This window comes from Triticum aestivum, chromosome 3D, assembly GCF_018294505.1.
Source record: "Triticum aestivum cultivar Chinese Spring chromosome 3D, IWGSC CS RefSeq v2.1, whole genome shotgun sequence".
Lineage (NCBI taxonomy): Eukaryota > Viridiplantae > Streptophyta > Magnoliopsida > Poales > Poaceae > Triticum > Triticum aestivum.
Genome location: NC_057802.1, coordinates 515,301,709 through 515,329,547, shown reverse-complemented (window position 1 = coordinate 515,329,547; position 27,839 = coordinate 515,301,709). Strand labels below are relative to the sequence as shown.

General features: G+C 47.2%; 3 protein-coding genes and 1 non-coding gene across 5 annotated transcripts; 2 read left to right on the top strand and 2 right to left on the bottom strand.

Annotated features, from left to right (window-relative positions):
• The first annotated feature begins 1,374 nt into the window (after positions 1–1,374).
• LOC123080115 (putative esterase/lipase HI_0193) lies at positions 1,375–6,959 on the top strand. Its single transcript, XM_044502996.1, has 13 exons — positions 1,375–1,607; positions 2,426–2,572; positions 2,656–2,682; positions 2,878–2,968; positions 3,109–3,152; positions 3,243–3,341; positions 3,930–3,987; positions 4,070–4,122; positions 4,233–4,334; positions 4,449–4,514; positions 4,651–4,775; positions 4,850–5,021; positions 6,489–6,959. The coding sequence occupies exons 1-13, from the start codon at positions 1,479–1,481 to the stop codon at positions 6,570–6,572; spliced, it is 1,197 nt and encodes a 398-aa protein (XP_044358931.1). The 5' UTR covers positions 1,375–1,478; the 3' UTR covers positions 6,573–6,959.
• A 1,835-nt stretch (positions 6,960–8,794) lies between these two features.
• Positions 8,795–9,516, top strand: LOC123075156 (ethylene-responsive transcription factor ERF020). The gene has a single exon (XM_044497821.1). It carries the CDS (start codon positions 8,837–8,839, stop codon positions 9,404–9,406), a length of 570 nt encoding a protein of 189 aa, XP_044353756.1. The 5' UTR covers positions 8,795–8,836; the 3' UTR covers positions 9,407–9,516.
• Positions 9,517–12,172: 2,656 nt separating this feature from the next.
• Positions 12,173–14,977, bottom strand: LOC123080114 (UPF0301 protein Plut_0637). Of its 2 annotated transcripts, none has more exons than XM_044502994.1 (3): positions 14,684–14,977; positions 13,948–14,120; positions 12,173–13,022 (listed from the first exon to the last, which is right to left on the bottom strand). In XM_044502994.1, exons 1-3 carry the CDS (start codon positions 14,895–14,897, stop codon positions 12,345–12,347), a joined length of 1,065 nt encoding a protein of 354 aa, XP_044358929.1. In that variant the 5' UTR covers positions 14,898–14,977; the 3' UTR covers positions 12,173–12,344. The 2 variants fall into 2 exon arrangements, with proteins under 2 accessions (XP_044358929.1, XP_044358930.1); XM_044502995.1 differs by having other exon boundaries at positions 13,948–14,099; positions 14,684–14,973.
• Positions 14,978–17,071: 2,094 nt separating this feature from the next.
• Positions 17,072–17,145, bottom strand: TRNAI-UAU (transfer RNA isoleucine (anticodon UAU)). Its single transcript has one exon. It is a non-coding gene; the product is annotated as a tRNA-Ile (tRNA).
• Positions 17,146–27,839: the final 10,694 nt, after the last annotated feature.

Below are 27,839 nucleotides of genomic sequence, written 5' to 3'. Positions count from 1 at the left end.
ACCCTAGCGTAATTGAACCTTAAGCGTGTAGACCCTACGGGTTCGGGAACCATGCAGACATGACCGAGACGTTCTCTGGTCAATAACCAACAGCGGGATCTGGATACCCATGTTGGCTCCCACATGTTCCACAATGATCTCATCGGATGAACCACGATGTCGGGGATTCAATCAATCCCGTATGCAATTCCCTTTGTCTATCGGTATGTTACTTGCCCGAGATTCGATCGTCGGTATCCGATACCTTGTTCAATCTCGTTACCGGCAAGTCTCTTTACTCGTTCCGTAACTCACATCATCCCGTGATCAACTCCTTGGTCACATTGTGCACATTATGATGATGTCCTACCGAGTGGGCCTAGAGATACCTCTCCGTTTACACGGAGTGAGAAATCCCAGTCTCGATTCGTGCCAACCCAGCAGACACTTTTGGAGATACCTGTAGTGCACCTTCATAGCCACCCAGTTACGTTGTGACGTTTGGTACACCCAAAGCATTCCTACGGTATCCGGGAGTTGCACAATCTCATGGTCTAAGGAAATGATACTTGACATTAGAAAAGCTCTGAGCAAACGAACTACACGATCTTGTGCTAGGCTTAGGATTGGGTCTTGTCCATCACATCATTCTCCTAATGATGTGATCCCGTTATCAACGACATCCAATGTCCATGGTCAGGAAACCGTAACCATCTATTGATCAACGAGCTAGTCAACTAGAGGCTTACTAGGGACATGGTGTTGTCTATGTATCCACACATGTATCTGAGTTTCCTATCAATACAATTGTAGCATGGATAATAAACGATTATCATGAATAAGGAAATATAATAATAACCAATTTATTATTGCCTCTAGGGCATATTTCCAACAGGTGGTGGCGGAGGTTGTCACCGCGGTGAGCCAGCTCGGCATGCTCGGCGATGAGCTCATCCATGGGATGCGAGACGGGATGAGGTGGGTGGATCGGCCTGGCGAGATTTACTCGCATCAGACATGGTAAGGTGGTTGTGGATGGGAGGCAAGCGAGATTTTCTCGAAGTGGATCAATACATGCGTTTAATTGGTGGGGTCAGAGAATCACTACACCGTTGGATTAAAGAAGAATCAACGTTGCATGACCGGTCTGACGAGAAAATTTTGTCAGACTACTGATAAAGAGCGTTTCCCATTAACATATGCATGTTACTAGTGTAAGTTACTACCCATTGTGACTAGTCTTACAGTAGAGGACTGATCTAAAAAAATACAGCAAAGGACCCACCGTCAGCGACGGAAGGGGACGCCAGGTGGTCACCTACCCCACACGGCAGCCTCTCTCCCGCTCCTTGGGTTCTCCGCCTCTAGCTTTTTCTTCGCCCACGGCGGAATAAACAAAAACGATTAATTCGTTTATTGTGGTGACGCGGCAAGCCCACGGACACACCAACAATTCGCCCCTCTCGGTGCTCCCACCCCCACTACTCGCCGGTGATCTGATGGCGGCGGCCGGCGCACCGCCGCCGCGCGCCCTATCCGCGGAGCTGAGGAGGGCTCCGCTCGCCGCGGGCCTCGCGCCGCCGCGGCAGGGGACCAGGGCTCGCGCGTCGTGGCCCCTCCCCCGCCAGGTACTGTTCTTCAGCTGGTTTCGGTGGTCGAATCGTCCTTAATTAGGTTATTACTGGGCCAGTTCGTAGTCCCAGGGGCCGGTGCGCCGTGGAGCTACGGGTACTCGCACTGTCGGCTCGCGTTGCCTATCTGACTGTAGCTAGATGCGAGATTTTGGTGCAATTTTGAGGGCGTGAGGATATACGGCGGCGGGTGGCGATGGACGCAATGTAGATGCGATCAGGGGCAACTGAAGGAATGCGTTTCTGCTTCAAGTGATAGATGCCACATTTCTTACTGTGTGACATATCAATGTCTAGGTTTACTCCATATCCCTGTTTGTGATTGTTCACTACCGCACTAGAGGGTTTAAAATTGCTTGTGTTGATCGAACCTTTTTCATGGACCTCACTGTTTTTATTGTCCGAGAAAACTCAAAAGCCATCTTGACGCGTTGATTATGGCCCTTACCGATATGATTTTTGTGTAATTTTAGTTGTCCATGGCCTATTTAGCGTAGGAGTGAATAATGATACTTGGTAGCTGCAATCTGTGCCGTTGCCATGGCATGCTTAGTAACCAAACAAAATACACGATGAAGTAGGGAACTGCTAAATCAACTTGTAAAAGCAACTAATATTCATAATGTGGAACCTGCATGATCTGTTAATTTGTGCAGCAACTGCTAATTTAACTATCAATTTCTTGCATTTTCACAGACGTTCTGAAATTCAAATCGCGGTTATACAATTTCATTGTTCTGGTTAGATAATGGTTAATTTCTGAACTACACCAACATTCTGAACTTTAATTATGATCTTATGTTTTGTATTGTTAGGAAACTGTTTGTAGTCGTGGCCGGTTGATATCGACCATGTCTAGTTCAAGGTCATTGGCGTGCTCTCCTTGTCGTTGCGCTCAGGTGGCTTTGGCTGACGCAGAGATTGCTTATCAGCCTGAGGCTGAGAAGCATGCTGGAGTTCTGGTAAGGAAGCTTGAAGCTTTGAAATAGTGTGATTAATGGTTCTCACCCAATCCTGATTAATGATTTCTATTCTTTCCCTACAGGCCTATGAACTGGTTCAAGGGAACCTTGTAAGTGTTGCATTCACGTCAGTGATTTATCACTGGTTGTCAAATTGTGTTATATACCCTCCGTCCCAAAAAGCTTGTCTTAGATTTATCTAGAAACGGATGTCTAAGATAAGCTTTTTGGGACGGAGGTAATACTATAATTAGTTGCTTGAAATGTTCTGACGCAATTCAAGTTATTCATAAACATTACCTCAGGTACAATGGAACTCTTTTATGGACAAATCAATACCTGATCCACCAACAGCTGTACTCCTTCATGGCATCCTTGGGAGCGGGAAAAACTGGGGTAAATGAGCATTCTGATTGTCTGAGTTGCGATTTCGGTTCAATTTTACAAATCAGTGAAATGCTTTGACATGTTCTAAAGAAGTTTTGGCTCAATAAAGGATATGAGGTTATATTTAATTAATTATATTTGTCATGAAGGGTCGTTTGCAAAGAGGTTAGCTCAGGAATTTCCAATGTGGCAGGTCAGTACATCTAAAATTCTGCTAATGATCTGAACAACTTCACACTACGGCACCAAAAAAGAAAACTGAATCTGACTTATCTTCCTGAAGTTTCTTTTGGTTGATTTGCGTTGCCACGGTGACTCGGCATCAATTAAGAAAAGAGGATCACACACTGTTGCTTCCACTGCTTTTGACGTTCTAAAGCTGGTTTGTATTTTCTTCTCATAGCTAATTTCTATTTTATCTTCTAATGTCTACACTAAATGTGTTTGGTACACCCAGTATGATTATAAATTTACTATGTAGCTTATTTGGAAGAACATCGTAAAAGAGTGAAAGACTACAAATATTTCTGAGTAATATCTGTCTATATGTGTGTTGTGCATCTAGCTTTATACACTGTGAGGTAGGCACCATTTCAAAGTGCTTAGCGACTTATTAGCATACCTGGCTTTTGATGCCACAGTATATATGTTAACTAGCTTACTTATGGACATTACTTATGACTAGTGAAGCTGTAAGAAACATGGTAACATCACATGTGGATCATATGTTTTTTCTGAAGTATGACTATATGATATAGAATACAGATTAATCTCTGCTGATTTGGAGTAATTGCCATGAAGTGCATGAAGCTGTTGCAAGCAATGCACCTGCTTAAATCGTATTTATTACTGTGTTTTATTTCTCAGTGGAAAATATCTAAGTAGTGTTCACCTTTCACTTTCAGTTCACCTGCCATTTCTTTTATATATCTTACTTATTACCCAATGCTAACTTGTCTAAATACAACAGATAGGGCAACTCAGGTTGTCTCCTCGAGTGTTGGTTGGTCACAGCTTTGGTGGAAAAGGTTTTTCCTGTTCCTTTTTCATCTTCTTATCTGACATGCCATGCACTTCCATAACTGTCCAGCTACCTAATTGTGCTTGCAGTGGCTTTGAGTATGGTAGATCAAGCTGCAAAACCACTTGCCCGTCCTGTCAGGGTAAGCTTAACTACCTTTTCCGTGTTATATGAGTGTGGCAATAATGGAATGCCAACTATTATTAATTATATTTTGAGCTAAATTTCTTATGTGTATTCTGTTCCTTGAAGGTATGGGTTCTTGATGCTACTCCTGGCAAAGTTCGTTCTGGGCTAGATGGCGAAGATCATCCCGTTGAACTTATTGATTTCCTCAGAAGAATGCCTGTGCAGGTTGGCCTTTTAGAACTATCTATGCTTTTATACCGTGGAAGTACATTCTAGTTCTAGTCTGGAAAAGCGTCTTCTTTATGATTCATTATTTGTGTTTTGCCATTGAAAATCCAGGTTAATTCAAAGCAGGAAGTTGTTGATGCTCTAGTTAAAGCAAAGTTTTCTGTGGATGTTGCACGGGTATGCTTGTACATCACCCTTTTGCTGAGATGCCGTTGCTAATTTACTTGATTTTACTGGTCTAAAAGAGCCGCTTGATTTCACTTTATCCAATGAAACAAAAGGCATTTCAGTTCTTTGTTGATTCCTTGTGCAGTGGGTGGCAACAAATCTCCGACGGAGCAGCCCATCAGGATCACGATCTTCTCCAAGCTACTCATGGATATTCAACTTAAATGGCATCTCTGAGATGTACAAGTCATATGAAGATACTAACCTATGGTAAATAATCACCAGTGCCTGCCGAACAATATAAAGTCTGCGAACTGTCGAAGCTAACTGAATGCTTCATGCAGGAGGATTGTAGAGAATGTACCACGCGGGGTACACATTAATTTTCTCAAGGCCGAAAGAAGTTTGCATAGATGGGCTCTTGAAGACCTTCAGAGAATTCATACTGCGGAGGAGGTGGCTGCGGATGAGGCTGGAGGAGTTGAAATGCATGTGCTCGAAGATGCTGGACACTGGGTATGTATGCTGCCTCCCTGTAATCAAGTTTTTTTTTAACTGGGCTATCACCCTTTCCATTACGTAGCATAACGGAAATACAACAGTTTGAAGGCAGGAGACAATAAAGGGGGGAGCGAGTCCAATGCACTGCCAGGAAACCCACCCCGCACGCTCACAATTGAAACATGCACTATGAGGCGAAAACCTGACAGCACCAACTAGGCAACTACAGGAACTATCCAGTAAACCATATAAAGCAGTAGCATATAAGCTCATCCCAAACACAGCTAGAAAACACTGTAGTAAACTATCCAGTACCGCAAAAGCATCGACGGCCAAAGACAGCAGCATTGGGGAGACTCTTCAAGTGGCAGAGCATCCACCCTTCACAGCGTCACAGATGCACATAAGGTTGATGCCATTGGTTCAGAGGAGCTCGGCACCGGTCTTCAGCACATCCTTGTTCCCTTCCTTCTGAATACCTGTCCAGGACATAAAAAAAGTACAGGTCGAAAACACAGTCTCACCCGCAAAAAAAAAGAAAAAAAAAGAAAAGAAAACACAATCTCAAACGGGGTATTAACAAGTGTTCCTTCAAAGGTCGCTTTATTTCTGGCATTCCTGGTTGCCCACACAACAGCAGCAAGCCCAACAGTGAATAGCTCTTCACCACCAGGGCAGAAAGTATAACACGAGGAATAGTATTGCCAGCAATTATCAGGACAAATCTCAGTCCCAAGTGTAACCCCCCACCATTCGCCAAATCACCTTAGCAACCAAGCACCTGAAAAACAAATGTTGAGAAGATTCAGCTTGATTACAAAAGGAGCAAACAGGATTTCGTGGCCACTTCCTAATTTCCATAACTTGTCTGGTCAGAACAACTTTTTGAAACATTTGCCACAGAAAAATTTGAATCTTAAGAAGAAATTATTAATGTCAATACTAGGAACTTTTTGCACCATACAGTCCTGCTCATTGCAAATGTTAAAAAGCACAGGAAAACAATTACTCAAGGGCTGCAGTCCATTAAGAGTATCTTTCCACAATCTAGCAATATCACCAGCTCCTAGTTTAATTTTCCCACCAATCATATAAAGATCTTTCATTTTAAGCAAAGACTTCCAACAGGAGAATCAGAGGATCTAGGCTTAACAGTAGCCACAGTGCAATTAAATACTCCCTCCGCGAGTTAGGAGTAGATATTTAGCTTTAGCAATTTTTTTCCACGACCCATCTTGGAGTAGATATTCCAATTTCCACCACCACCTGACAAGCAAAATAATACTCCTTCCGTCCCATAATATAAGATGTTATTACAACCAATATTATGGGACGGAAGGAGTATTTTGCTTCCTTGAATCCTTAACACCCTCCTTTATTTTTAGATCTAGAAATCCTTGACCATCTGACCAAATGATATCTTTTTTATCCTGTAATCAAGTTATTGCGAGGTTTAACTTTGGATCCACCGTCACCTTTCAGGTTCACGCAGATAACCCTGACGGGCTCTTCAGAATCCTTTCGTCAACCTTCCGCATCGAGACCAGCCTAAGAGGGCGGGAGTGAGGGTACAGAGCTCCAAACGGCACCGCCACATCTCTATTTTAAGCGGGCGGGCCTGCCATGAACAACTATACATATGGATCACATCGCAGTGACTGCTGCATTCCAGTTTTGTAGAGTCGCAAAAGAGAGGTACAGATCAAACTGCGGCGGGCAAGCGACGACGGTGCCGACTGCGATCACCGGCGTGATAGCGCATTCGTTCATTCATTCGTTTCTTCCATGTGCTGATGGCGGACAGCCGGGTGCGGTTATTATGTACTGTAACAGAACCAACATGTAATTATCGATCTCTTCATACACTGGATAAATGAGTCGCTGTACAAATGGCGGAGAACTGGAAGCTACTGTAAGCAGTTTGTAATTAAGGCCGTGCCAGCTGAGTGTGAAGTTTTTTTTTTTTTTTTTGCGGGGAGCGTGTACAGTCTTCGCCGGCGATGACCAGCCAGCGGGCTCTGCCTACTTGTGAGTGCACAAGGGCGGCACGAGGAGCGGCTGCTATCCGACCTGAAAGTCGGTGCTCTTCAACAACGGCGAGCCAGGACCTGGTGGCTCTCCAGAGCAGTCCTGCATGGAAAAGGAGCGAACCAGGACCGCTTCAAAGGTCAAATTAAGCTCAACCGTGCTTGCGTGTGAACAATTGAAAACGTCAGAGCTTACGTCGCGAGGGAAAACGATTTGTAAACGTGCCCGGAGTGGCGAGCCGTGCGTCCGACATCGACGTCTCGGTGTCGGCCTGCCTCAAAACGAGCGCACGCAGACTGCCGTCTTGGTCGCTTGCCACTCAAGCCGATCGCCTTGTCCCTTGTGTAATGGTAGCGGCCATCCTTGATAGTAGAAGTGGAAGAAGAGGATGGTCCGGTTGAAGAATGGGACGGAATTGACCTGACCTTTGCTGCTTTAATTTTGTAACAGCCATGGTTCTGTCTTGGGCGGCAACGGCATGTTTCATGTTGGAGACATGCTCGCCCTGCCCAGCGATGGCTACGCAGTGAGTGCTTCTGCTTTTCATGTCCCGTCGCTGACAAAGCCGACCACCATACAAAAACGGTGCCGAGATGCCACTCAAGTCACAACGGACCAGGAATGAGTTCCTTGAAAAAGGAATAATAGAATGGGTTCTTATTTTATGTTTTTGTCGTGAGAAAATGTCTACAATTAGAGATTAATGTATTAAGCAAACACTAATTGGTAAAAGCTGACCGGATAATCGGCACCGCAATGCTAACTTAGCCGTGGTATCTCTATCTCTACTACTTAAAAAAGAACGTAAGGTTTCATCTTTCACTTTTCTTACCACCTCCTTCTCGTCCAACCTTTCACCTTCCACTAATTTTCCCCGGTGCTCCGCCCCCTTCTGAATTTCAGCAATCAATTTTTTGATAACGTAATAAATCAGATCAACCGCCAGTATATAGCAATAAATTCACGGCCCATAAGTAGATTACTTCTTATGGTAAAACCTATCTACTCCCTCCGATCCAAATTAGAGTATTTGTTTTGCATCAAGATTTGTCTCGTATGATCGTCTTATATTGTGTTAAAAAAATATTTGGTCACGTGACAACGCACGTACTTGACCATGTACTGGTTGTACTACTACCTCCATTCTGGTTTATTGGTCCCCAATGTATTTTGTGTCAAATTTTGACCATGGATTTAATTAACAAAACGTTCGTGCATGTCACCAAAAATTATATCACTATGTTTAAATACGAATCCAACAATAAAACGATATAATTTATGTTGATATGTATTGACATTTTATTAGTTAAATATTTGATCAAAATTTGGCACAAATTACAAAGAGGACCAATAAATCAGGACTAGCAACTTTTTAGCTAAAAGTCAATCCCATTAATTCTCCAAACTAATATCGTGGAACTTGAGACGGCAGCCTGTAACTGCGATGGAGAAAAGGGTTCCCCACAGAATCTGATGGCGACTTGGGGAGCCTACCACCACATGCGTGTTCATACGATCGATACTACGACCATAAAAAATGGTTTGACCCTTTGAAGATTTTGACCCCGTTGCTCCCATGCCGACCACAAATATCACCACACGGCTGTATTAGTACTGCTGCTCACAGCTCACAAGGTCAAACTCAAAGCCGATTCGATCCTTCCGCATGCAGGGTCAACTCGTTTTGTGGGTTGACCTCTCACTCGTATATAAGCGCGTGGTACGTGGTACGTTCACTTGGAAGCTCGGCCGTGCGTTGAGAAAGAGGCGAGGTCAGAGGCTCGGAAGGTGGTCAGCCAGCCATGAGCAGCGCGGAGGCGTCGGTGGCGAGGGGCGGCGAGGAGGAGCGGTGCCGGTACAAGGGCGTGCGGCGGCGGCGGTGGGGGAAGTGGGTGTCGGAGATCCGGGTGCCCGGCACGCGGGAGCGCCTGTGGCTGGGCTCCTACGCCACGCCCGAGGCCGCCGCCGTCGCGCACGACACGGCCGTCTACTTCCTCCGCGGCGGCTCCCTCTCCGGCAACGGCGCCGCTGGGCTCAACTTCCCGGAGCGTGCGGCCGCCGCGTACGGTGCCGGCTCCGTGGCGCCCCTCTCGCCGCGGTCCGTGCAGAGCGTGGCGTCCGACGCGGGCATGGCCGCCGACGCGCAGCTCGTGGCGGCGCGGGACGGCGTGCCCAGGCAGCACTACGCGGAGGCGCGCGCCGGCGCTGGCACCGCGCAGGGCGGCGCGAACGCGGAGCTCCAGCACGACGGCGCGTATGCGTACACGTATACGGGGGACGGCGGGGACACCACTGGCGGTGGCGGTGGTACCAGTAGGGAGCAGCTTGTCTCCGGGGAGCTCAGCGTCGACGACATGGAGATATTGATGTAAAATTGAGCATACACGAACACCGGTAGTACTACGTAGAATTAGCTGATGCAATAAAGATCGAACACAGGTCGCAGTTGGCAAGGTTGAACCGTTTGAAATTCGGAAACAGTTCCGCGCACACGTCCGATATGAAATGATTACTACCTGTTGACATTTGAAATTGGCGAGGCATGTAGCCACTGCGTATGCAGCAGTGAGTGGCGACAGTGCTCGTGTGCATGGCCACCGGCACGTAGGCGAAGCCCCGCTTGGGTGATTGATGAATGGCGCTGCGGCCGGGCCCAGGTTGACCAGGCCAGCTGGCATTGAATGCTGAGGCTCTTCTTTCTCTGAGCTGCGGACCGATCGAGACCGGTCAATGACTAGCAACCCTTTTCGCCTCCCTGCCAGTGCCAAGGGAGGATGGGTCAGAGCATTGAGCATGCTTAATTTAATGTCAAAATTTTCCTTTGCTAATGTTTGGTCAAAGCTAAAAAGTTAGCTATCACTTGATGTCAATTTTTTTTTGAAGGTTGGGAATTGCCAAATGTTGTCCTTGTCAACACATTGTCAGGCCGGCGCGGGGGCTTGTGTGGCCGTGCAGCGGGGTGGTGGCTCTGCAATATGGCCATGCTCCGGTGGCGCTAGGAAGGCTCAACTATCTCTGTTGCGGGTATCGACGGCCCCGGTGTGGCGTCGTAGTGCGGGGAGGGCTGCAGCTAGTAGAGGCTTGGGTGGTCAGCTGGTTCAGGGTAGTAGAGTGCCCACAAACGGGCGAGAATCTTGCCTCTGGACCATGGTCGGAGTCGGCAAGACGATGTCTACAGACGTCGTGTCCTTCATGAAGTCGTTGTTGTATTGTGTACCTATTCTTCAATGTACTCCCTCCGTTAGTGATCTAAACGCTCTTATATTAGTTTACATAGGGAGTATGCTCTATGCAAAACCTCGGATCCAGGCTCCTAGACCGGAATATGGTGACGCGTCTTGCGCCGTTCCTCTCATTGGAGGCTTCGTCTTTGGAGCTGGCCTATCAAAGAGATCCATGGATGGTGATTTTTCCACATGGTGGCGTTGCAATTTGTTTGGCAACAACAATGCTTGTGAGAGGAGTTGGGTCGTGACTTGTCCTTTCGATGCCGTCATTCCGATGAACCTTTTGGATGTGCCTCTGTTGTTTCTCACCTTGATGCGAAGAAGTTGAAGTTGTGTGATGATATTACGACGCACAGTCATATTACTGTGTGCATCATAATGTTTTAGAGGCCGGAAGCTTGACCTTCCCTTTCGGAAGAAAGAAAAAGCACGGTGTGCGGTTATGGTTGTAAGTTGTAATGACTTTCGTAAGCCTACCAAGTCTCTTTCAAACTGAAATACAACAAACGGTGACGAACCTCCCCTCCCTGCGTCAAGTTCACTAAAAAAATATTCGAATATAGTAGTTCATTTGTTCTTAAATATAAGACGAGGTACTCTCTTTGATCCGAATTAATTGATGCAACATTGTATAGATGTTGCGCAATAAATTCAGATCAGTGTGTTACAGGAGCATATATTGTAACCTGCACTATTGATTCTCAATTCCTTGCCGACTTTTTATCCTAGTTACGCTCAACTTCTTGCTACGCACGTTGTGAGGCGGTGCCAGATTTTACCCAACTTGGTTTTGGAGCTGGCTGCAGGTTCCGCTGACGAGACAAGGTCGACGTACGTGCATGTCTGCGGGTGAGGTCGGCCCCGAGTTCTCGACCACTAACACACACACACACACACACACACACACACACACACACACATTCATGAGGGGGCCGTCCTCGCAGATCGCAATGCAAGAGAAAAAAGAGAGAACGCGTTCAGATCTGACGGCTGGAATCGATCGTCATACGAATCCCCCTCCTAATTACGTCAGCTGGCCTGGGTGGACACTGGACAGGACTCTAGTCTGGGTTCTAGAATCTAGAGGGAGAGCGATAACAACCTGACGCAGTAAAAACTTTCGCCGAGACGGGTGGCTGGATTGAACAGTTGAACGGTCGCTGTGTCAAAAAAAAGAAGAACAGTTGAACGGTCGCCACTCAGGTCACTAGCACTGCGTTGCGTTGTGCATCCCAGACCAGCTGAACAGTTAGAACCGTTGCCCAATTCCGCTGTGCCGTGAGCATTTGAAAAGTTCTTCAGAGCATCGCCGCGACGAAACACCACCACCTGACCTGGCACTGTAGATTGTTCCTGCCGTCAATAAGCACCTGCTCGGCTGCTCGCCACGTGCGTAGACGCTATCCCATGGTTGACTACAGTTTGAACAAAACGAGAAGCATTTTTTTACGCGAAATGAGAGGCTTCAGAGTGTGACCAGAGCGCCATACATATTTGGCCTGGCGAATTGACGTGTTGGATCCCAAAGAAACCCTTTGTGCCTTGTGCATTCTGATCGGTATCACCATCACCCCCGACTTTGTGCCCGACGCGTCTGGGTAATCACAGTCAATCAATGGATGATTCTAACCAAAAACGAAAAAAGTCAATCTACGGATGGTTCTAAATAAAAAAAGAAAAGGTCAACCAATGCCCAGTGGATAGTCGGCCACTACAGGGACAAAGCATATCTATCTACCGGTGCCGGAATTTCTCACACATCACAGGGCGTCAAGGTGAGTTGTACTGCTAGGGCTGCCACAATTAATATGGATCGGAGGGGGTATACGACAGAGGCAGGCAGGAGCGCAGGTACATACCCACTGCTATGCTTTATACCCTTCTTTTCACGCCCAAAACATTCTAAAAAGATTGTGCACCCACCAACAGCAAACGTATTATTGATCATAGCGCCACGAAAACAAAAACAGTCTCCGCACGTGACGAACAGGACAGTGACCAGACGAGATTACTCAAATTATGTACAAATCGAACAACAACAGAGTTTGCTGCAAACCGTGCCTGAGCCGCAACATACCCGAGTTCACGCGCCATCTTCCTTCGGTTTCTGACTCAGCTCCGCGTACTGGCCTCCCATCAGCTGCAGCACCTCGCTCCACAGGCAAGAAGGGTCCGTCGTCAGCGCGTCGGTGATCAGGCCCGAGCTGCAGGAGGTGACGACCCAGTACCCCGCGTCGATCTCGCTCAGCAGCTGGTCGTGGTCCCAGGCGGAGTACCCGACGTAGAACTTGAGGTCATCAGGGCTGAGCGCCCCGTTCTTCATCAGGTGACCGACCTTCTGCAGGTCCGTTCTGAAACCGAAGCACACGCCCGGGGCTACCTCCTCGAACCCCTTGATGGGCCTGCCTTCGTTGGTCCTCATCAGGAATATGCTCATGTCGACGGGGCCTCCGAAGAAGAGGGAGCAGTCGCCGAAAGGCGTCGCCTGGTCGCGGAAGGATGGGTTCACGTGTTTCATCTTCGTGTAGAGTGGCCGGTTCAGGATGACGCCGAATGGACCGTCATAGGCGTCTCTCGAACCTAGTTTGAGGAGGAGGATGACGGTTCTTTCAAAGGTACCGTTCCCGTCAAGCTCTTCCGTGGCGACCAGCACACAGCCAGACTCTGGCGCAGAAATAGAATGGGCCCATTTCCGAGGAAGACAGTGTACTGGTCCATCGAATGATGTTTGTGGTAGTGTATTTACATCGACTGCTTGCTCCTGATATGAAGACATGATGAAGAATTAATTAGGAACAATATTATAGGGAAGATCAACAAGAGATTAGCTCAACTAAATGAGCACTACTAAGTAGCAGGCAGAGACAGAACAAATTTTGTATTCAGTGTACAGTTATGACAAAAGTCAAAACTGAAAATTTTCAGGACAGGCAAAATAAGGCAATGTTTTTGTACTAGAAATAGCACACTGAAATCCTTGTTACACTACATCATGGAAATGCTATAGCCTTGTGATGTTGAAAGGTGAAGAAATTAAACTCCTATTCTACCGCCAGGAAGTTTAACATGAATAAGACTCGTAGTGAGAACCTTTAAGACCAATGTCAAGAGCGAGTTGCAGACATATTCTGACATAGTTGAGAGTGTACGTTGACATACTTTCTGGATAGGTCATAGTTGAGAGCATAATCTCAACACCCCCCCAGAAAAAAGAAAAGACGAGAATACTTTCAAACTAGGATTAAAAGTTACTCTAGAATATTTGGAACAAAATGTGTGTTATGGACAATCCAATGCACACTTTGCTCTTCTTAACTTTCCAAGCTCTCACAGAGCTCTTCTCAAGTATGACATTGGATGATCGCACAGGCTAACTGAACCTACACAACTGCACTCTCTCGAATAGGATGCCAATTAATTAATATAATGAAGAAAAATATATTTCTAGCTAATCCATCGCAGTCTTAAAGTGTAGTCAGTCAAGGTTATCCCAGTTAGGCGATTACCAAAAAATCACTTAAAGGGACAATGTTCAATACCTAGCATGAGTGGAATTTATAAAGCAAGATCACTTACTTTCCAGTTTCCACATACTGAGTTCATACAAGATAATGGAGAGAGTTTTTCAGAAATAAATAACGGAGAGCAACAGTTGGAATAAACTAGTCCAAAAGGATTGGACTTACCGACTTTGGAATCACAAAGCTTGCTCTGACATCTCGCCAATATGACAGGTTGCTTGGTACATACATGGTGTCACTGGATTTCAGTTCGCCATGATTTTGGCTTACTGCATCGGCATCATCATCTCCAATGGGAGTAGATGCATCACCTTTTCCTGCATTGAGAAACCACAATTCTATACATCCTTTAGATAGTTTATTATCAATCCAGTCTAGTTGGTTGCATAAGCATTGTAATATTGTACTACTATGTACCCACAACCGAATAAACATCAAACCAAACTTACTATGCTGATTCACCTACACAACGCGCAGTTGGGAAAATTAGATCATCGAACAACCATAAGTCCAGTATCTCTCAATCCAAACCACTCGAGTAAACAAGCATTTCAACCCCAATAGCTTACCCACCATCGCAGCAAGAACCTCACCGAGACAGCCAGGCATAAGTGTTTCATCATTCTATTACTGTCACCAATTTCAATATTTCACCGTTACTTACACCGACCCCTGACGCCAATACGACACGTTCCTAATTCGACACCTGTTTCATGGCCCGACTGTAACGATCACGGAAAGGGGGCAACCAAAATCGCGCTTTGCGCGGTCGTATCACCTCGACCCGCATCGAATCGACAAAAGGTCTGACCACCTCCCGCATAGAATTCGCGCAGAGATCCCCACCTTTCCACTAGAATCGCACAAACAGAGCATGGAAACTCGCAGTATCAGAATTTACCGGAAGAGGAGGGCTTGCTCTTGGGGTCGTCCCCGTCGCGGCCGTTCCTGCTCTTCTTCCCCGACGCGCTCACCGCCAGCTTGGGCCACCGCGCCGGCTGCCGCCTCCTCCCGATCTCCCCGGCGGGGAGGGGCGCCCAGGTCGCCGGCGGGTGGCGCCGCGGCGCGAGGAAGGAGGGCCCGGCGGCCTTCAAGTTGAGGGCCCGCATGTCCATGGTCGCGGGGGCGGGTGGGTGGCTCGGCCTTGGGGTCCGTCGGAGCGGAAATATTTAGATCGCGAGAAAGAGAGTGCTCGAGGGCGGAGCTTAACCGGGGTCCGGGGGCTCGACCGTGGGTCCCGGGTGACAGCGAGGGTGGTTGCTCATTCCGGTGGCGCCTCAGCGGCGTACGTGTCCCGGTGACAGGGACTCGGGGCCAGGGAGGGTGGGGTGGTTGCTTGGTAAACGTTGATCTCTGATTTGCTGTGACGTTGTAGGACTGGACTGGACAGGACGATAAATGCATGGATACTGAAATACAGTACTGAAATGTGGCTCTCTCTTCCATTAATAAGCAGGTGGTTCAACAGGAATTGGATGAAACGACGCTGTTATGTTTTAGTACTAATAGAAATAGTGAAGCATCATGGCAACTTAGCAGTAGGGCTGCAGGAAAAAGCTCGAGGCGTGAGCCGCTTGAAATCGACTCGTATTTTCGTTCGACTTGGAAAAAAATGAGCTGAGTATGAACACTTTATGTGTTCGATCCAGAAATAAGCTTGCTCAATTTTAGCTCGATATCATATAAGTATATTAAGCAACCTTTTTATTACGGAAAAACTTTCAATCTATTCATCTTCAATCATGATAGTACAGCGAACACTAGAAATAATAAAAATTACATCTAGGTCCGTAGGCCACCTAGCGACGACTACAAACACTGAAGCGAGCCGAAGGCGCGCCGCTGTCATCGCCCCTCCCTCACCGGAGCCGGGCAAACCTTGTTGTAGTAGACAGTCGGGAAATCGTCGTGCTAAGGTCCCATAGAACCAACGCACCAGAACAGCAACCGCCGCGGATGAAGAGGATCAAAAGGACCCAACCTGAAGACACACGAACGAAGACGAACGACGAACAGATCCGAGCAAATCCACCAAAGACAGATCCGCCGGAGACACACCTCCACACGCCCACCGATGATGCTACATGCATCACCGGAACGGGGACTAGACGGGAGACCTTTATTCCATCTTCATGGAGCCGCCGCCGTCTCGCCTTCCTGAGCAGGACACAAACCCTAACAAAGCTCGAAAAAAGATATGAAAACGGAGCCCTCCCACCGACAAGGGCCGAGATCCACTCCGCCTCCATGGCCCTAAGGCCACCGGAGACGGGACGGACCGGCGCCGGTGGGAGGCAAAGAACCCTAGTTTTGGGGAGGCGGCGGCTGGCGACGTTGGAGGCGAGTATATTAAACAACCTTCATCTCTATTACAAAGAATTGGGATCATTTATCGCCATATATATATTGTGTATGATTTTTTTCTTTTCATTTTACCTACTAGCAAACATGAAAATTAAGCGTGAAGAAAATTTAGCCTCAATATGATACATGGCCAGCAAATGCGTTCAATATCTTGTAGTTCTGGCCAAAGTTTGAGAGCAGACTAGCCTTCATTATTTTTACTTTTGTTAGTACTTGCTAGCTCATCCATGATCTCTTGTTATTAAATAGTACTCCTTCTGTTTCTATATCGATTACATAAGGATCTATATAGACATATTTTAGAGTGTAGATTCACTCATTTTGCTTCGTATGTAGTTCACGTTGTGATATCTAAAAAGACATATATTTAGAAACGGAGATAGTAGTCTTCAGTCGAGAAAGAAGAAGTCGAATTTTATAGTGATATTTTATGTTGTGGCTTATCTTGTTTTCAAGTTTACCTTAAATTATTTTAGAACTTATCTTATTAAGCTCGAAACTAGCTCGAGATCGTTACAAATTGAGCACGAGTCACTTTCTACAGCTCAACCTTTAGCATCGCTAATTCTAAGCTCGCCCGAATTCCAGTATGAGTTGACTGAGCCTAGTCCAACTCGCTCGAACTCGATTTGTTTACAACCCTAGTCAGCAGAGGGGAGGGGGAGGTGGGGACAAGCTCGGCGAAGAGTGAAACTATAGAGATGAAACCGACCCGGGGCGTCAGCACCCCTCTGCCGCCATCGCCGAACGTCCCTATTCAGTGTTGGCAAATATTGTACGCATCGACGGAGAGGAAAAGAGTAGCACGTGACGGCGGAGTGACACGGAGACACGGGGGTGGTCATCGATTTGGAAGCATCTTTGTCCAGGTTACAAGAAAAAAAGGAGGAGTTGTGTGCCTCGTGTAGAGACGAAGAAAAAAAGGTGCTCCCGGCGGGGCTCGAACCCGCGACCTTCGGCTCATAAGACCAACGCTCTAACCAACTGAGCTACGGGAGCTCTTGCTTCCTGAATATAAATCGAATTAATATATTCTGTACAACTCAACTTCAGGAAGCGTTTTCCAAGGAGAAACAGAAAGGGGAGTGACGCGCGGATATGGATCGAGTTCGTCTTTTTTTTTGGACGGGAAGGCCTTTATGGCTAGCTATATTAATTTTAAATAACAGTCACGTCATCTGCTAGCGAACTAGCAATAAAATCGGGAGGCTCTTCCAACCACAAAGACGGAGGGTTAGACCGTCCACGTTGAGCTAACACATGCGCTATTATATTAGATTCTCTATTACAATGTTCTATAGTAATCTTTCCGAAATCCGCCAACATATTACGACAGTCATCTATAACCGGAGCCGCCACCATAGAGTGTCCTTCATTCCGAATCAGAGAATTCACCACCACAATATTATCCATCTGCACCACAAAATTAGTACACCCAATTCTTTGCAGAAGCTTGAGTCCCTCGAGTAAAGAGGCTGCTTCTGCCGAGACTACATCAGCAACATATGCCAAAGCAGTTGTAGATGCACCAATGAAACCTCCTCGATGATCTCGGACAACCACGCCACACGCACCCGAGTGATCTTCATCTGAGACAGATGCGTCAACATTCAAAACAATCTGTCCTGACAGTTTTTTGCCCCAGTTATTGAGACGTGTTGTAGCAGGTTGCTTTCCTACAGCTCTTACGAAATTCAATGTCAGCGCATGGATCGCCGGGGCTGTACCGTGAGGCGGTTGCACTTCTTCTCCTCGGACATATTGCCGACGTTGCCACCAAAGATACCAGCGTTGTCGCAATCAGTTCAGGTAGTTCAATTGTATCCATGTATGGTCTCTGAATGGACCTATCACACAGTAGGAAATCAATAATCCTTGCTCCCGATCTGTCCACAAGTGTTGCATCGGCAATGTCATTGTAAATTCCCAGTGCCGTCCATACTGCTCTTGCACGCTCACATTTGAAAAGCATATGACATATATCTTCGCACCCCAGCTTACATACTGGGCACTGTGAGCTTGTACCAATATGTCGGTTTGCGAGAACACCCGAACACGGAATCACATTATGTAAACAACGCCATAGAAAAATCTTTACCTTCCCTGGAAGTCTTAAACTCCAAAGCTTTTTCCAAACAGGGTGCGGACATGAACCACTCATCTCTCCCTGTGCCATATCAGCAGCATAGTTATCTTCCCATTGCTTGTAATAGTCCGAGCGCACAGAAAACACACCGATTTAGTTAAGTGCCATGCAATATAATCCTCGGTCACTTGGTGATGGATCGGTATTTGGAGAATACGATCCGCATCTATATGCCAAAAATTATCTCTTATGAGCTCATCATCCCATTCACCAGAAGCCGGATCAATCAACTCATTTACCTTTGTCAAAACTCTATTCCCCCGAACTGTGATGATTTTCCTAGAAGGGCTGTTGGGAATCCAGCAGTCCTCCCAAATACTAATTTTTGATCCATCTCTGACTTGCCAAATACAACCTTTTTTGAAAGTTTGGATCCCTGCCCAAATACTCTGCCGTACGTAAGAGGATCCTTTCTTCAATTCACAATTTAATATATCCCCAGAAGGATAGTATCGTGCACGTAGCACTCTTGCACAAAGAGATTCATAATTATCAATAAGCCTCCAACATTGCTTGGCCAACATTGCTAAGTTAAAGCTTTGGATATCTCGGAATCCCATACCACCTATGTCTTTAGGTACACACATCTTCCACCATGCAAACCAGTGCATCCTTCGCTGGTTTTCCTCGTCACCCCACCAATGCTGCGACATTGCGTCAGTGATTCCTTTACAAATTTTCTTAGGGAATTTGAACACACTCATCGCATATGGATCGAGTTCGTCTTTTCTGGGTGCAGGAGTTCGGTTTGGTTTGATCAGAGGGATTAAAACTAGTAGCAGCATAAAAGTATCTATACAATGTTAAATGGGCGCCCAGCGAGAGTAATAAAAATAAACAACCAAAATTTAGAAATTTAACTAAGGGCATCTACAGCCAGACTGAGCAAATTGGGCCCCTTAAACGTCCGTGGATGCGCCAGTCAGTGTCCGGACGTGTCCGTTTTGGGTCTCTATTTGTCCATGCATGCAGTCATGTCCCCCAGTTTTTTCCCTATACATCCGGTCACATACATGTGATTGGTGGGGGTGGAGAGAAAGAAGAGAAAAATAAACAAAGAGCAAAGATGGTCTGTGGTGGGTCAAATCATATATGGCGGACGCAGGATCACTGATCAAACACGCCCACACACTCCTCGTATTGCCCTTGTATATGGGCTGCATTTGAGGAGTGACGAACAACCTAGGCGTTTAAGGAGGCTTTGAGGGTCCGGTTGGGTCAACTTTTTTTTCTCTCTCCTGTCCGGTAAGTCGTCATGCGTCCGTCCAGTCAATTTGAGAAGTCCAACTATAGATGCTCTAAGCACCCTCGTTCAACGAAGGCGCTAATCATGTACGCTTGAAACCTTTCCACTTTTCCTGCTGCTAGCCAAAAAGGTGAGAAGCACCCGCCTCTACTTCCAGCGTCGATGCCAGAAGTGAGATATGGACTTAACCTGATGACTGCCCATCGATTAGGATAAAAATCCTGGCACCCATGTTTAAGCGCCGCATTGTAGATGCTCTAAGAAGTCCCCTCCGGCCTTCCCCGATGATTTGGGATTTTATCGGATTGGAGGAACCAGTCAGACGAAATCCTGGTGGTGGGCTTGCCTTCTTTCCCATCGATCCGCATTTTTTCTAGGTGATTTGTTAACTGAGTAGGGTATTTGGTACCTCAATATGTACGATTCACAGGATGGTGGGATGCAAATCGCAACAGCTCTTCGTGTTGGAAATATGCCATAGAGGCAATAATAAATTGGTTATTATCATATTTCCTTTTTGTGATAAATGTTTATTATTCATGCTAGAATTGTATTGACCGAAAACTTAAATACATGTGTGAATACATAGACAACACAGTGTCCCTAGTGAGCCTCTACTAGACTAGCTTGTTGATCAAAGATGGTTAAGGTTTCCTAACCATAGACATGAGTTGTAATGATAATGGGATCACATCATTAGAAGAATGATGTGATGATGGACAAGACCCAATTGTAAGCTTAACATCAGATCGTTTAGTTTATTTTCTATAGCTTTCTTCGTGTCAAGTATCTGTTCCTTATACCATGAGATCGTGTAACTCTCTGACACCAGAGGAATACTTAGTGTGTATCCGAACGTCACTTCGTAACTGGGTGATCATATAGGTGCTCTACAAGTATCTTCAAAGGTGTCTGTTGGGTTGGCATGGATCAAGACTGAGATTTGTCACTCCGTATGATGGAGAGATATCTCTAGGCCCTCTCGGTAATACAACATATTAAAGAGCTTGCAAGCAATGTGATTAATGAGTTAGTCACGGGATATTGTATTACGGAACGAGTAAAGAGACTTGCCAGTAACGAGATTGAACTAGGTATGGAGATACCGACGATCGAATCTCAGGCAAGTAACATATCGCCGGACAAAGGGAATTGCATACGGGATTAACCGAATCCTTGACATCGTGGTTCAACCGATAAAAGATCTTCATGGAATATGTAGGAATCAATATGGGCATCCAGGTCCCGCTATTGGTTATTGACCGGAGAGGTGTCTCGGTCATGACTACAAGATTCCCGAACCCGCAGGGTCGCATGCTTAACGTTCGTTGATGCTAGAGTAGTATTGGGATATTTGATGATTGGTAACCGGATGTTGTTTGGAGTCTTGAATGGGATCCCGGACGTCACGAGGAGTCTTGGAATGGTCGAGAGGTATAGATTTATATATGGGAAATCACATTTTGGGTTCCGAAAAAAGGTGTAGTTTTTTCGGTATTGTTCTGTGAAGCTTCTAGAAGGTTCCGGAGGATTCCGGAGTGGTCCAAAAGTCCACAAGTGGGTCCACCATGACCCAGGGCTGGCATGGGCTGAAGGGAGGTGCCCTGGCCTTATTGGGCTAGGCGAACCAAGTCCTCGAAAGCCCATGTGGCTAGGGGAGGGGGAAAAAGGGGAGTCGTAGTAGGAATAGGATTGGACTTGGAGTCCAAGTCCTCTCCCCCTTGGCTGCGCCCTGGGGCTTGGAGGGGTTATTTCCCAAGCCCCTCCACCTATATATAGAAGGGAGGGGCACCCCAAGAGGACATACCAAGCCCTTGGCGCCCCTCTCTCTCCTGTTATTCCGTAGTTCCTCCGTCCTCGTTCTAGTAGTGCTTGGCGAAGCCCTGCTGAACTAGCTCCACCACCACAATCACCACCACGCCGTCGTGCTGGTTGTGATCCCATCTACTTCTTCGGCTTTTCTTGCTGGCTCAAGGAGGAGGAGACATCATCGAGCCACACGTGTGCTAAACTCGGAGGTGTCGCCCGTTCGGCACTAGATCATTCGGATCGTGATCGGATCATGAAGAGTACAACTACATCAACCGCGTTATATACGCTTCCGCTTTCAGTCTACGAGGGTACGTAGACACACTCTCCCCTCTCATTGCTATGCTTCTCCTAGATAGATCTTGGGTGTTTGTAGGATTTTTTCATTTTCATGCTTCGTTCCCCATCAGTGGCATCATGAACTAGGTCTATGTGTAGATGTATATGCACGAGTAGAATACAAAGAGTTGTGGGCATTGATGCTCAAATTGCTTACCTCTCTTGTCTTATTTGGATTCGGCGGTATTGTAGGATGATTCGGCAGTATTTGGATTCCACACACAAGAGACTGGTTCCACCGACAGAGATGCAACTTGTTTTGCATAAGGTGGCTAGCGGGTGTCTATCTCTCCTACTTTAGTAATCTAATTTGACGAAGGCGGTCCTTATAGAAGGTTAAAAGGCAACTTGATTACACCATTATGACTTTGCGTAGGTAAGAACGGTTCTTGCTAGTTACCCATAGCATTCACGTAAAATTTGCAACAACAAAGTAGAGGACGTCTAACTTGTTTTTGCAGGGCATGCTTTGATTTGGTATGGCCAAAACGTTGTGACGCCCCCGATTCAATCGTACACTAATCATACACGCAAATGTGTACGATCAAGATCAAGGACTCACGGGAAGATATCACAACACAACTCTAGACACAAATTAAAATAATACAAGCTTTATATTACAAGCCAGGGGCCTCGAGGGCTCGAATACATAAGCTCGAATATACAAGAGTCAGCGGAAGCAACAATATCTGAGTACAGACACAGGTTAGACAAGTCTGCCTTAAGAAGGCTAGCACAAAAGCAACATCGATCGAAAAGGCAAGGCCTCCTGCCTGGGAGCCTCCTAGCTACTCCTGGTCGTCGGCGGTCTCCACGTAGTAGTAGGCATCGACGGTGGCATCTGGCTCCTGGGCTCTGACATCTGGTTGCATCAACTGGAAAGAAGAAGAAAGGGGGAAAAGGGGGAGCAAAGCAACCGTGAGTACTCATCCAAAGTACTCGCAAGCAAGGATCTACACTACATATGCATCGGTATCAATGAAATGGGTTGTATCTGTGGACTAAACTGCAGAATGCCAGAAGAGAAGGGGGCAAGCCTAGCCTATCAAAGACTAGCATCTTCAAGCGTCTTGCAGCATCAGAAGAGATAAGAGTAGCATAAAGTAAAGTAGTAGTAGTGTTATCAACCTCGGCCAGAGATCCTTTCTCGACTCCCTGCGAGAAAGCAATCCCAGAGCCATACTATCCAGTTATCACCTCAAGTATCCAGTTCTAGTTGTATCGATCGGGATACAACTCCGAGTGTCCGTTACCGTAGGACATGCTATCGATAGATATTTTCTTCCCTGCAGGGTGCACCAACTTACCCACCATGCTCGCTTAACTCCGGCCGGACACACTTTACTGGGTCATGCCCGGCCTCGGCCAAACAATACGCCGCAACCCGACCTAGGCTTAATAGAGAGGTCAACACGCCGTACTAAAAACCTATGCCCTCAGGGGTCATGGGCCATCGCCCCGGGAACTCCTGCATGTTGCGTGGGCAGCCGGTGAGCAGACCTAGCTACCTCCTTAAAAAGGCAGGAGCTTACCAGTCCAACCCAGCGCGCGCCGCTCAGTCGCATGACGTCTATTAAGCCTCGGCTGATGCATACGACGCAGAACGCCCATACTATGCCCACGTGATGGTTAGTGCTATCGGGCCAGAGGCCCCTCGGATCAAATATCCAAATCGTAGTGGATTAGAAACGCGCGGTAACAAGCAGAGACTCACGAAAGATGTGACCCCGTCGCCTCGTCTCGAGGACTTGCGGCAAGGGCTAAGAATGCCCGGCCATGCCTCGTAATTATCTCGCGGGCACCCTCTAGGTCAACCCGACTCCTCATCACTCGCAAAAATGCTCGTGCGGGTACCCCTCAGGGCTGACCCGTCTTTAGTAATAGGGTTCAGTGTAAAGTCATAGTAACCATAGTAACCGTGTGTCTAACACCAAGGGGAAAACCTGAGGAATCACCCTTGACGGATTCCACTCGATGTTATCATCAAGGTGAACGTAAGAGGATCCACCCTCGAGGTTCACACTTAAGGGGTTGCACGACAGAGTCGTATTGGAAGTGGTTAAGGCGGAATCACCCTCGATGACCACGACCGAATAGCTACACTACAGGGTTTAACATCAGAAGTGCTGATGAGGTCTCACCCTCGGCACTCGATAGTAACCAAGTAGTGTCGAGCAACTAAGGGGAAAGTGATGTGCGGTGCCGGGGCCTGGTCTTCGATCTCGTTGATCGGGTCTTCGATGATGAAGCAGGGGCAACAAGGACAAGGTGGGGGTCACTGATGGATCACTAACCAACCTATACTAAGCAGTTTAGGATAAGCAGGTAGGTAACAATAAGCAGGTTACAAAAGTAGGCTATGCATCAGAATAGGAGCAAACAATACAGTAGCAAAATCTAATGCAAGCATGAGAGAAAGGAAATGGGTGATATCGGGATGATGAAAGGGGGGCTTGCCTGGAAGCTCTGCTGTAAAGGAAGAAGGGTCGTCGGAGACGTAGTCGATCACAGGGGCAACATCGGTCTCGGGGTCTACCGGAAAGAAGAGGGGGAAGAAACAAAAAATATAAAGCAAACAAAGCATCATAAAGCATAACATGGTAATACGCGGTGTTAGGGGTGAACTCATGCAGTGCTAGACGTCGCAGATGGAGAGGGAAAACACCCGTAGGGGTTTTTCCGGCGTCTGACGTTTTCCGGACAAATGAAAAGAGAGGGGACAGTTCCATGTTCAGCATCCTAGGGGCATGTGACAGATGAACGAACCGCGCATTCGGGTTCGTTAGATTTTTCTGGGCAACATTCATGTAGAAAACATTTTCATCCGAGTTACGGTTAATTTTCTATGAATTTTCAAAGTTTAAACAGTTTTCTGAAATTTCCTGGAATATTATTAATTCAAAAAGAACATAACAGAAAGACTAGGTGCACCTGGTGCAGTGCACCCAGAGGTACACCAGTGGCCGACAGGTGGGGCCAGTCAACTGCTGACGCAGCAGTTGACTGGTTAACCTTTGACTAGTCAGCGGGTCCGGCGGGACCTGTACGTCAGTGACTCAGGGCCAGTTAACCGATTTTATTAAAAATTAAGAGATTTAGTTAGAGGCCCTAGGCCCGCTGTCAGTGGGGGTTAGGGGTTAAATAAGTGGGGGTTAGCACCTAAACTAACTAGCTGGGCCCACCCGCTGGTTTAACCAGCGCGCGCCGGCGGTGGCGTACAAAGGCGACGGGGATCGTCGGACGCGCGGCTCCGGCGACCATTTGGTTAGCCGAGAGCGGCTACGGGGAGAGGGCGACAGCGTGCGTCGAGGAGAGACCGCCTTGGGTGCGGGCATGGCCGGAGGTGGTCTACGGCGGCGCCGGCGTCAAGGCCAGAGGCGCGGCGAGCGAAGCAGGGCACGGGGACAAGGAACGCGGCCAGCACAGGGGGCGTGTGTGCGGGTGAGGCGAAGCGCGGGCTGAGGCGCGGTGGCTGCGCTGACCATAGCGGCAGCAGCAGAGCAGTATAGCAGCGGCGACATCGACGGGGCGTGGCCAGGAGCGGGCTCGCGCGGGTGGGGTGGTAGGTGAGCGCGACGGGAACCGTTTGTCACGTCGCAGATAGCTGCGGGGCGCGGCACGGGGCACGCTAGGGCGCGGGCGGAGCGCGCGTGTGGCTCGGCTGGGCGCGAGGCAGGGGGTGCGAGAGCGAGCGCGTGAGGAAGGTCGCGGTCGCACGGGACCAGCAGCGTGGGGAGCAGAGCTCCGTCCATGGCGGGCTGCGAGAGCATACGGGGGAGATGACCAGCGCGGGCACGGTGAGCTACGCTAAGGCGGAGGAGGGGCGGAACCTCACCAACGTTGCTGAGAAGGCCCGGGGAGGACTTGCCGGAGCGAACGACGACGACTAGCTCGGCGTCCAGGGGAAGAAGTGGTCGAGGCGATGCTGCGGGACCGTCCCGGCTCGCGTGGCTTGGTGGAGGCGTCGAGGAGGTCGAGGCGGAGCCCCTGGAGCGGTCCTAGACGAAGGGGGCGGTGGAGAGCGCGTAGATGGCGGCGGTGCGGTCGGCACCGTGGATCTGGAGAAGGGGAGGCGAGCGCAGACGAGAGAGAGAGAGAGCAGGGACAAGTGGGCGAGTGGGTGAGTGGAGCAGGGGGGTAGGAGCCCAAGGCGTCGAGGGAGTGGAGGCCTTATCCTCTCGCGGCGATGCCGGCGAAGCGATCCGGCGGGGTCTCGCCCCTGTAGCGATGCGGTCGTGGGAACAGGGGAAACGACCAGGGAGGGGGAGTTGGGTTGGCTGGTCTGGCCTGGTGGGCCAAACCCAGGGGGGCAAGGGGACTTTTTTTAATCTTTTGTTTATTTAACAAAGATAGAAAAGGATTATATAGGGTAACTAAAAGAGCTGAGAAAAATGTGGGACTTAGCCTATTAAATAGTTTGCATTTTTAGGCAGTGTCACAAAAAGTTTGGAGGCCATAGGAATCCATTTGCATTTTCACAAATAAAATAGCACTTTAAAATGCTGAAATTGCATTATAATAATTGCTACAGTCCATCTTAGCTCTTAGGTGATGTTGTTTTACTTAACAATTAAATGTTATGGAATTTTGGCTAAATGAAGAACTATTTTGCAGCAACTTTGGTGCAAGTCCATATCTCACTTGCAAATTGAATTTGATTTGAAAGTGGAAATTTCAAAGGATATTTGAATCAAAGGTGATCAAGCATTGTCTTAGTAAAATGATTAGCTTAATCACAGAGGGTTACTGTAGCATGACACTGGGGGTGTTACAAACGTGATGTGATATTTGATGTATAAGATGATCATGTTTTGTAATAGGTTCACGACTTGTATGTCGATGAGTACGGTAACCGCAGGAGCCATAGGATTGTCTTTAATTTATTAATTGCCATGTAATTGCTTTACTTTATCGCTATGCGTTAGCAATAGTTGTAGAAGGAATAGTTGGCGGAGACGACCACGTGACGACACAATGATGGAGATCATGATGATGGAGATCATGGTGTCATGCCGGTGATGATGGAGATCATGTCGGTGCTTTGGAGATGAAGATCAAAGGCACGAGATGATAATGGCCATATGATGTCACATATTGATTGCATGTGATGTTTATCCTTTTTATGCATCTTATTTTGCTTAGAACGACGGTAGCATTATAAGATGATCCCTTCACTTAATTTCGAGAAATTTTGTTCTCCCTAAGTATGCACGTTGCAAAAGTTTGTCGTTTGGAATCACCTCGTGATGATCGGGTGTGATAGACTCTACATTCGCATACAATGGGTGTAAGCCAGTTTTGCACATGCAGAATATTTGGGTTAAACTTGACGAGCCTAGCATGTACAGACATGGCCTTAGAACACAGGAGACCGAAAGGTCGAACATGAGTCATATAGTAGGTATGATCAACATGAAGATGTTCACCATTGATGACTACCCCATCTCATGTGATGATCGGACATGTGTTAGTTGATTTGGATCATGTGTCACTTAGACAACTTGAGGGATGTTGATTTAAGTGGGAGTTCATTAGTAATTTGATTAACTGAACTAAATTATCATGAACTTAGTCTTAATTGTCTTTGCAAAATTTGTGTTGTAGATCAATGGCCCGCGTTGTGGTTCCCCTGAATTTTAATGCTTTCCTAAAGAAAGCTAAGTTGAAAGATGATGGAAGCAACTATGCAGACTGGGTCCATAACTTGAGGATTATTCTCATTGCTGCACATATGGCTTATGTTCTTGATGCACCGCTAGGTAACGCACCCCCTCTAGCGTCGCCTGTGGATGTTGTGAACATCTGGCAGACACGTTCTGATGACTACTCGATAGTTTAGTGTGCCATGCTTTACGGCTTAGAACCGAGGCTCCAAAGACGTTTTGTGCACCACAGAGCATATGAGATGTTCCAGGAGCTGAAATTGGTATTTCAAGCTCATGCCCGGGTCGAGAGGTATGATATCTCCGACAAGTTCTTTAGCTATAAAATGAAGGAGAACTGTTATGTTAGTGAGCATATACTCAGAATGTCTGGGTTGCACAACCGCTTGACTCAGTTGGGAGTTAATCTTCTAGATGACTCGGTTATTGACAGAATTCTCCAATCACTGCCACCAAGCTATAAGAGCTTTGTGATGAACTATAATATGCA